The 9,928-nt window shown below is 60.7% G+C and overlaps 1 protein-coding gene across 1 annotated transcript in view; it reads right to left on the reverse strand.

Moving 5' to 3' along the window:
- Positions 1-9,928, reverse strand: part of B4GALNT4 (beta-1,4-N-acetyl-galactosaminyl transferase 4) — a 16,736-nt gene that overhangs the window by 5,815 nt on the left and 993 nt on the right. The window contains exons 2-17 of the mRNA XM_010001478.1: positions 9,749-9,846; positions 8,534-8,644; positions 7,905-8,000; positions 7,521-7,611; positions 7,079-7,179; positions 6,387-6,454; positions 5,862-5,940; positions 4,632-4,698; positions 3,075-3,218; positions 2,718-2,827; positions 2,307-2,407; positions 1,896-1,978; positions 1,377-1,564; positions 637-1,227; positions 323-477; positions 13-173 (exon numbers count right to left, since the gene is read on the reverse strand). Of these exons, the coding sequence (XP_009999780.1) occupies positions 13-173; positions 323-477; positions 637-1,227; positions 1,377-1,564; positions 1,896-1,978; positions 2,307-2,407; positions 2,718-2,827; positions 3,075-3,218; positions 4,632-4,698; positions 5,862-5,940; positions 6,387-6,454; positions 7,079-7,179; positions 7,521-7,611; positions 7,905-8,000; positions 8,534-8,644; positions 9,749-9,846 (2,244 nt within the window). The remainder of the gene's footprint in view (positions 1-12; positions 174-322; positions 478-636; positions 1,228-1,376; positions 1,565-1,895; positions 1,979-2,306; positions 2,408-2,717; positions 2,828-3,074; positions 3,219-4,631; positions 4,699-5,861; positions 5,941-6,386; positions 6,455-7,078; positions 7,180-7,520; positions 7,612-7,904; positions 8,001-8,533; positions 8,645-9,748; positions 9,847-9,928) is intronic.

The raw sequence follows: 9,928 nt of genomic DNA on the forward strand, positions 1-9,928 counted from the left end.
TGGCCTCGGCACTGTCGTCCTGCTTGCCCTGGTGCAGGAGGACGTAGACGTACTGGGAGAGCCGCACGGTGCGCCGGCCCCGCTCCGCCAGCTCCAGCTCCAGCAGGTAGCGGTTCCCCCGCGCCGTGTCCCGGCGCTTCTCCACGTTGATGATCCTCAGGAGGGTGTAGATGCTACAGGGAAAGGAGAAGCACTTCAAAGCTCCACCACCACAAGCTCTGCTCCCCACAGCTCCCCTTCCTCCGGAGGTTGGCCTGAACCCACCACCCAGCTCCCCAGGTGGGGCAAAGGCACTTCCCCAAGCCTCCCCCTCCCTCCCTACCCTCCGTTCTTCTCGTTGAGCTTCTCCATGTACTGTGCCACCACGTCCACCACCTCGCCCTCGCTCAGCTGCAGGTTGCCCGACACGTTGCAGCGCAGGTCGTTCCAGTCGGAGCGCAGGAGCTCGAAGTCCACCGAGCTGACGCTGAACGTCCTCTGCCAGTTGATGGAGTCCTCGAGCCAGCTCTGCTGCAGCTCCCCGGCCTCGTAGCTGTAGTCCGACACCTCTTCCTCCTCCTCCTCCTCTTCCTCCTGGCCCTTTCCCTCCTCCTGTTGGGACGTCGTCGTTTCTGACATCTTCAGAAAGGATGTCACCCGTGTCGCCTCGGAGGAGCTGTAATTGGTGGTGGCCACTGTCCTGCCCGGGGCACGAGTCGTGTCCTCATGGGTGTCCCTGAGGAACAGCCCTTCGGTCCCCAGGGCCAGGAGGCCGGGCAGTGCCCGCCGCTCAGTTCCCAGCTGGGACGGCCCTTCCCACCTCCTGCCACCCGCACGGGTACCCTTGTGCCGGGCAGGGCTCCTCTCCTTGGAGATGTTGCTCAAGAGCCAGGGGGTCCGGCGGCCAGGGATGGCATGGAGCTTGCTGGAGGAGGGGGGATGTTTCTGGGGGGTCCTGGAGCGAAGGTGGACTCTCTTGAGTGGCTTTGGGTACAGGAAGATGCCAGGGAAGACCGGCTCCTGGGCCGGGGCTTTGCGTTTACCCGGCTGCAGCCTGGTCACGTAGACCTTCTCCTGGGCTTTGGGGGGCTTTTTGTCCTCCTTAGGCATGGCAGGCTTGCTGGCACCCGGCGTTTTGGCTTTGTCACCAAAGACGGGGACAGAGAGGCGGGGTTGAAGGCTCAGAGCCCCAGCACGCTTTGTAGATGCCAGCAGCCCCAGTTCATCCTCCTCACCCTCTCTGGGACCCTGGGGTAACCAACTGAGCACCCGCCCACGGACCCGCTCCACAGCAGGAGACCCCGCGGGTCCCTGGGGATGGCTCCTGGGCTGGTGCTGGCCTGGAGGGACGTGCCCCATCTGCCCAGCTGCCCAGGCGTGCTGGACTCAGCCCCTACCCGGCCCTGCCTGCGGCCAAAGCTGTAGTAGTCCAGGTCATCTCCATAACCCCCGGTGACCGGCCGGGTCCCTTTCCCTTTGGCTCCAGGTACTGGCCCAAAGCTCTTCTCCTTGGCTGCGGGAGGTGGGTCTGTGGGCTCAGGGCTGTCCACTCCTTCCTCCTCCTCATCCTCATCCTCTAGGAAATCTAGGGAGTAAAGCCAGAGGTAAATACCCCGAAGGTCATCATGCTGCCCCCAGACAAGGAGACGATGGAAGGGCTGGAGCAGCTCTGCTCTGGAGCCAGGCTGGGAGAGCTGGGCTGTTCAGCCTGGAGAAGAGAAGGCTCCAGGGAGACCTTAGAGCACCTTCCAGGGCCTGAAGGGGCTCCAGGAAAGCTGGGGAGGGACTTGGGACAAGGGCAGGGAGGGATAGGACAAGGGGGAAGGGTTTCCAGCTGGAAGATGGGTGGGGACACCAAGGGCTCAGCCCCCTGCCAGTCTGCCAAGAGATGCCCAAAGCTGCCAGGGGTGACTCACTGTCTGGGCTGAGGAACAGAAAGGCGCGTTGGCGCGGATCCTCCTCCTCCTCATCCATCTTCATGTACTTATAAAACCCAAACCTGGGAGAGGGAGAGGACAAGTGAGGTCCTCAAGGTGAGGGTGGGGTGCACAGGTGAAGGGATGTGCTCTCACACATGTGAGGAACATCCCCAGCTGCAGGGCAGGCACAGCCCGGCTCTCCAGGGAGCTGGGATTCCCAAAACCCAGGAGCACTGCCAGGGCTCAGGCTGCTACGTGCCCCAGAGATGGGGAAGGAGCCAGGAGGTATCCCCTCCTGGGGACACAGCAGAGGCTGCATCATCACAGCACCATTTCTCCAGCTCTTTGAGCACCCTGTCAACATGAGCCCTGTCCTTCCCCCCCAGATACCAGCCCCCCAAAACTTACTTCTCCAGGTAGAGGGGGGACTCCCTGTAGAAGCACTTGTTCTCTGTCTCCATGTGAGTGAGGCGTGTGAAGTCGTTGGGGTACACGAAAGAGAGGTAGACCTGGGGAGATGGCCACGCTGCCCTCACCCCGGCTCAGCACGGGCTCACAGGGGGACGTGGGGCCAGCAGGGACAAGAGCCAGGGACCCCCAGGCCACCAGCATGGCCCCCCCAACAGCAAGGTGACCCCCAGCATCTCACACCCCCACAGGGCTTTTAACCCAAAGCCCTCCAGGTCAAGATGGGGAAGCTGAGGCCTGACCCTCCAGCGAGGGATATTTTTCTGCTGAATTTTAACCGGGGGGACACACCTCTGCCCCAGGGCAGGGGCAAAGTGCTCTGCCCCGTCCCCACTGCAGGGAGACACTTACAAACTGCAGGCCCTGGTAGCGGGCGATGGGGAAGTCCTTCACCACGTAGGTGGGGCTGTAGGCACAGGGCACCAGCACGTTCTCCACTCGTGAGGCCTCGATGGCAGGGGCTGAGGAGGAGGAGGAGCAGCTGTGGCTCAGCCCTGAGCCGTGCCCCACCACCCCTGTAGCTCAACTCACCCGACAGTCTGTAGCCCAAACCATCCCCACTTGCCCCCCTACGGACCCCAACAGACGTGCCTCCCCCCAGGAGATGGGCAGGAGGGAGGTTCTGGGTGGCTGTGGCAGCCAGGTCCTACCCTCTTTCTCCCCCAGAACCCCATGGAGATGTGCGAGGGTCTGGTCCCAGCCACTTACTGAGGAAGAAGGTGTCCCTGGGGTCAGACTTCAGCATGTCAGCCCCATGCTCATCTCGCTGAGCCTCCCAGAGGTAGCTCCCTCTGTGGCTGGCCAAGGTCTGTGGGATGTGCTCCACGTGGTTCATCTTCAGGGAGGATTCGTCTGGAGAAGGCAGGGACAGGGGCTGGACCCCACCAGCACTCATGGATGGAACACCGTCCCAGGAGCATCCTCCAGGGTGGCAATTTCCAACCTCCCCACCCCTCCCACCCTCCGGGCTCAGGGGATTGTGGGTTCCTCCTGCTCCCAGGGGGACAAGGGAAGCTGCTGTGTTTGCAGGAGGGCAAACCCACAACGGCAAGCCCTCCAGACCCTGTGGCTCATCAGCCTAATTATTAGTGCCATCAACTAATGAGCACCGAGGGGATGAGGGTACAACTGATCCCAGCTGGGCAGCCCTGGCTCTGGTTACAGCAGCTCTCACCAAAGAGAAGGGGTGGGAACACTCTGGGACTTTAACTCCCAAGGACATGGGAATTCAACCAGAATGTTCTACCCCGTGGGGGTGCAGGTCAATGCAACATGAGCTGGTTGTGCCTCCTGCTCATGGATGAGGGTGGCATGTTGTCCTTGGCCATCAACCAGCCCCCAGAACCTCCCTGAGGGAGGTCACCTTGCTCCGGTCACCTTGGCCTCTGGAGCTGCCTGCCCCGAGCCCTTCCCAGGCAGCTCTGCCTGCTGTGGGGCTGCACGGAAGCAGGTAGGTCCTGGAGGGCAGAGGATCCCCTTTCCCAAGCCCCAAATCTTCCCACTTGCCACAGGGAAGGGCTCCCCACAGGCCCCAGTGGAGGGAGGGGAGGAGGACACTGCGGGTGCCCCCCCGCCATGGGGATGGGCTCCCACCAGGGATGTGGCTTCGCCCTGGGAGGCTCCTGGGCTCTGGAGGAGCTGGGAAGTGGGAAAGGGAGGAGGGAAGAGCCAGCCCTGATGGACAGTAGTGGGGAGAAGTGAATCTGCACATCTCACATGTCAATACCAGCCATACCCCTCCAGCCCTGCTCTCCCCATCCATCCCTGCCTGTCCCCTCCTGCTCCATCGACCCCTTCCAGGGCATGTTTGATGACCAGCCCTGCAGCCCCCTGAATACCAGGGCAGCCCCCATCTATCAGCTCCTTTCCTGCTGCCAGGGAAAGGGGCAGGAAGCAGAAGATCTATAGATTTAATTAAAGCTTGAGCCATCCATCCCTGCTCACATGACAGCTCCTCGTAACTCAGGGCCAGGAGCCAGTTCCCCTGCTCCCCTGCAGGGATGGGGCTGGGGCACCAGCAGAGCTGCCTTTCCATGGGGAGTCACCTCCACATCCCATTTTTAGCAAAGTCACAGCACGCTTCCAGCATCACCCCTGCCCACAGCAGCCCTTTGCCTCCTTCCTGACACCCAGCAGAAGCTCTGGTAGGTTTGAGAGGCTGAGATCTGGTTTCCCAGGAGCTGGTTTCTACCCTGGGCTCTGGTGCCACCTCTCCCCCCCTGCACCAAGAGGTGCAGCCCCCTCTGGCGCTGGGCACGGCCTTACCTGTGTACAGGGAGATGTAGGAAGAGTCAATTACTTCGAACTTCAAGCTGGGGAGAAAAACGCGCCACTAGGAACAAATGAAAAGGAGATGGGAAGTGAGGGGGGGGCAGCAGAGGGTCAGGATGCAGCTGCTGCCTCCCGGGATGGGTCATTCCCTGTCCTCCGTGAGCATCGGAGGGTGGGCACTGCCTTAGGGGGTCTCCATGAACAGCAAAGGGGTTTTGTGTTGCCTTAAGAGGGTCTTCAGAGCTGCCTGCACCGATTTAACTCCCGCACTTGAAAAGCTCGTCCTGAGCCTTTGTCCTGACAGGCCCCTCACGCCCCCGGGGAGAGATGCATTAGGGTCCTGCTTTGCTGTTGTTGTTGTTGTTTCTTTCTAAACATCTGAAAGGCTTCCCTCCCTCCAGCAAAAACACCTCTCCCCCCTCTGTTTGTTTTTCACAGCAGGGAGGCAGATCTTATCTGGATGGGGAGAGGGAGCGGGGAGGGGAGGGGGTGTCAGGCTCCTGGCAGAGCTGGGCTCGGCTGATTAATGGCTGCTGGGAGAAAGGAAACCTTTGCTAACGAGCCAACATCTTCCCCTCCCAGCAGCAGCCCCAGCTCCCCACACACACGCTCCAGGCTTCGCCAGGGCCGTGCAGCCAAGGCAGGCAAGTTCAGATTTGAAACTCCTGGGATCTCAAAGAGCAGAGGGGGAAGAAAAAAAAGGGACCCACCAGCTTGGCCACCCCTCCCACCCCAGAGCCCAGGACAGGAGCCAGCGTGGTGGGCTCTGAGCAGCCACGGTCTGGGCTCTCCTCACCCCTGGCCACCAGCTCCTCTGAGAAGAAGCCCTCGGGGAGCTTCCCCCCTGCCAGTCCCTCCTGCAGAAAGCCAAGGAGAAGAAGGGATGGGACTGTTGGCATCCATGGCAGGAGCACAGCAGCAGGGCAGGAGCACAGGAGACTTCAGCTCCCAAAAGGTCATAGGCAGGAGAGGGTGGGATGAGGACAGAGAAACGCAGCCCATGCCAGGCATCCCTGGAGCAGCCCAGGGAGAGGGGGAGCCAAGCCCCAGCTCCCTCAGAGCGACAGTGACCTGTCCCTTCTGCAGACAGAGTCACCAGCAGCCACAGGAGGGGAAGCTGGTTCTGCTGCAGGGTTAGGTCTTTTAACACACACCAGGAAGAGCCCTGACACCAGCTCTGGGCAGGACAAGCCTGGGAAGGAGCACATGGGAGCCTTTACTCACACCAACTTCCACGTGGTCTGAACCTCTGTCGTCTTGTTTGTGGAGCAGCTCGAAGTAGTAGCGCCTGGAGGACATGAGGCTACACGGGAGGGGGAGAAGCTGGTGAGGGAACCAGCACCAAGCTGAGTGCTCCCACCTCCTGCGAGATGGCTGCTCCTCTGCTAGAGAGGCCATCTCAGGAAACCCTCTGTCTTGCTCCCGTGTGGCTAAACCTTCCTGGGGCAAGGAGACAGCAGCACAATGTGGTATCTGCTCCCCCATCCCAGTGGCAAGAAGCTCCAGGAGATCAGGGGATCCCCCATCCCCACCTCACCACCTGCAGAGGTGGCTGCAGCCCCCAGCACTTTCAAGCCATGGGTCTGGGGGAAGGGTTGGTGAAGCTCGGGTGCAGCCCAGACCCCACGTGTCCCTCAGGGAGACACCATGGCTGGGGTGTCCTCTCAGAGAGGAGGAACCGCTCGGAGTCAGTGCAAAGATCCAGCTCCATCCAGCCAGGATGGGCAGCAGGAGCCAGGACACACTCACCGTAGAGGCTTGGAGACCTGTGAGCTGAACTTGGTGAACTCTCCTGGCGCCGTCCACTCAGTGCCCAGCTGGGAGGAGGGAGAAGGAGCCTGTGAGAGCCCCGGGGACACCACAGGCCAAGGGGGCACGAGCCCCAAATCCCACCAGGCCATGAGCATCTTCTCCACCTTCCTCAGGCTCCAGGCCATGTTGCAGAAAGGTGGGAGGACATCCCAGCAACTCTGTCCCAGGGCCTGCACTGGTGGCACTCAGAACTTGTCACCAGCAAACACTAAGGTCCCAAAGACACATGGGTATGAGGATGGGCCACGGGGTTTCCAGTTACAGGAGTTAATGCCAAGAAAATCCAGGAGTAAATATTAAATCCCCTGCTCTGGGACTTCAGCTGGTCTTTGTTTGCTACAAGGGGACCAAGGGGCAGATGGTCCTTCAGAAGCCCAAGCAGGCCTGGACGGGGGCAGAGATGGGACCAGGCTGAAAGCCCCTGGCATTTCCCAAGGGGGCCAAGAAGCCAGGGAGCTGCCCCTGGCCCAGCCCTGCACGGACCCTCCCCCTGGGGTGGGAGAGCCCCCGGGGGCTGCACCATCCTTAGCAGAGCACTGAGGCTGCCTGGAGGGCTCTGGGGGTGGCCACCAGCCCCTGGGGGCACCCCGAGGGGGCAGAGGCTGCGGGGGGAGCAGGAGGGGCCTCACCTTGCCCACGGAGGCCGCCAGGCGGGAGTTGGAGGGGCTGTCGTCGGAGCTGAGCCAGAACTCGGAGTTGTCGTCCGATGCCACCGAGAACTGGAAATCCCCTGGGGAGGGCAGAGAAGAAGGTGGTGGCAGAGGGACCCCGTGGTGCTGGTGGCATGGGCTGAGCTCCCATGCCTTGCTGGGAGGGGTGGGTGGATGGATGGAGGTGGTGGGGTGACCCCAGACCCCATGTCGTGGCTCTGTCCTGATGGGATGGGGGCTTCACCTCTTTCTGAAGCAGCCAGGGAAAAGGGTCTTTTCTCCAGAAAGACCCCCCTGCCTAGGAGCCAGGGCTCTAGGGACGGTCCCCAAGAGCCTTTCTGTCCTCATGTGGCCCAGGGGGGAAGGAGGCCACTTCTCCATGTTGCTGCAGGAGGAGAAGAGGCCAAGCTCCACCACTCACCATCTTTGAAGGGGTGGATGTAGCCAAAAATCCTGAGCCCATAGTTCTTCCACCTGGGGGACACAGCCAACTTCTTCACCGTGGTGCGGGTCTGTGGAGGAGAGACCAGGCTGAAGCCACCAACATGCCCAGCCTGATGCCTTGCAGCAGCTTCACCAACCACTGCCATCCCAGGGTCCTGTGCCCCTAGCACCAGAGCGGGCAGGGAGGTCCCATCACCACCCTCCTCTCCCTCCACCCTTGCTCTGCTGGGAATTACCTGCCCTGAAACAAACCTAGAAACCTTTAAGAGAAGGTCTTGAAGACCAGGCCCGTGGGCAGTGGAGATCCAGCAGCACCCAGAGAGGGACAAGCCAACCCACCACCACCAGACCTGGGACTCACGGGGGGAAAGAGTGGAAAATGGAGGTTCTTCCTCAGGTGCCTCACAGCTCCTCCACACCAGTCTTCAAAGACATGCAGGTTGGCCTTCCCTTTGTACTGGGGACAAGAGAGGGAGGTGAGCAGGATGTCCTCCTCACGTACCCCACCAGGACAGCATTAGGACAGGCTGAGACACGGATGTCAAGCCCTAGGGATGTCACCTGCCTGACCCTGGGTCTTCTGCAGTGACAGTGAGGAAGGGCTGAGCTCCTACCCTTGCACCAGCCCAGGATGCCAACCCCCAGGAGATAAACCTCCTGCTGCTGCTCCTTTGGCTCCCAAGCACACGTGAGCAAGGGATGTTGTCTGGACCAGTCCAGAGAAGACAATCAGGAAGATGTCCCCTTGCACACCTGCACAGACCGAGTTGGGGCTGCTGCAAGGAGCTCATCCTTATGGGCACCATGTTGACCCCAGGACCAGGCAGAGCCTCTAAGAAGGGTGATAGAGAGCAGGAGGGAGGACAGCTGGACATGGCTCTGGCACCTGGCTCACTGCAGGGACATGTGGGCTCCCCTGCGAGAGGCTGGGTGTCCTCCAGGGACCTTTTCCTCCACCAACACCCCCTTTGCTGCTCCCTGCCCACCTACCTGCTCATTCCAGGGCAAAGCCTGCCTGGTCAGGTTGAGTTTGGGGTGGGTGGTTGCTCGGTTGGGCTGTTGGCTTCTGGAAAACCAGCTGTCCAAGTCCTGCCCGTCAGTCTGCAGAGGAAGGAGGGGAGATGGGAGGTGGGGGAGTTCTCTCTAGATCTACACGTCTCCTTTGGGATGCCAAGCCTTTCCAGACTGAGGTGAAAGCTTTCCAAGGGCAAAGGAACAAGGGGCAGGAGAAGGCAGAGAAATATTGGCAAGGTGTCCCAGGGAGCAGCTTCAAAATGTTCCAACTAAACTCATTCCCCTTCCTCTGCCAAGGAAGGAAACTTCTCCAAAACAGTGAGTTTTCTGTTCGGCCAAAATATTTGCCCTGATGGGCCACTGGAAACAGAGCATTTTGGGCTCCATCTCCAAAAGAGCAAAGACATCTCTACACCCACCCGTGGGCAGAGGGGGCAGGATGCTTCTCCACCCCCCCCCTCCTGTCACAGGGATTAGCTTAATCTGATTGTTTGTGTCTTGTAATCCAGAGGGATCAGGGCAGCACCCCCCTGCCCCCAGCCTGCCATAAAGGTGATGGCTGGTAAGGAAGTGCTAGGCCCCTTGGAGCCCACCCTGCCCATCATCCTCCCCACTCCAACAGAGGGGACAAGGCACAAGGTGAACACTGGAATCACAGAATGTCGGGTTGGAGCGACCTCAAGGATCATCTGGTCCAACCTTTTAGGTGGGAATGTGGCTTAGATGCAATGGCCCAGCACCCTGTCCAGCTGAGTCTTAGAAGTGTCCAGGGTTGAGGAACCCACCCCTTCCCTGGGGAAATTGTTGCAGTGTCCAACTACTCTCTCAGGGAGTAATTTTTTTTTCTGGTGTCTGATCAGATTGTCCTCAGGATCAGCTTGCACCCATCACCCCTCACCTTTTCCACGTGACTCCTCGTGAAAAGGGAGTCTCCACCTTCTTGGGAGCCACCCAGAAGTTTCAATGGGTTACTTTTGGGGTTGTTTGCTTTTTTGTTTTCCCCAGCACCCCAAGAAGAGCCAGTGGGGTTTTTCGTGCACCCTGAGGGCTGTTGAGCAGAACCAGAGAGGTGCCCTCTCCATCCTTGGGTCTACTCATCCAGACAAGGCCTGGAGCACCCTGCTCTCGTTGGCCATGGGTGGGAACGTGGCCCAGCCCCCTCCCCAGCCCCCTCCCCAGCTCTGCCGTTACCGTCGGCTCCTCCTCGCTGGACTCCTGGGCTTTGCTCCTCCTCGCTGCTGCCACCGCCCTCCGGCCACCATCCGCCACCTCCCCCGGCCTCTCGCCATCTGGGGGGAGCAGAGCAGTGACCCCCAAGCCCCCCGTCCCACCTGCTGCCCCCCCGGGGACACCCCGGCACGGGGAGGGACA

This window comes from Chaetura pelagica, unplaced genomic scaffold (assembly GCF_000747805.2).
Source record: "Chaetura pelagica isolate M959 unplaced genomic scaffold, ChaPel_1.0 scaffold587, whole genome shotgun sequence".
Lineage (NCBI taxonomy): Eukaryota > Metazoa > Chordata > Aves > Apodiformes > Apodidae > Chaetura > Chaetura pelagica.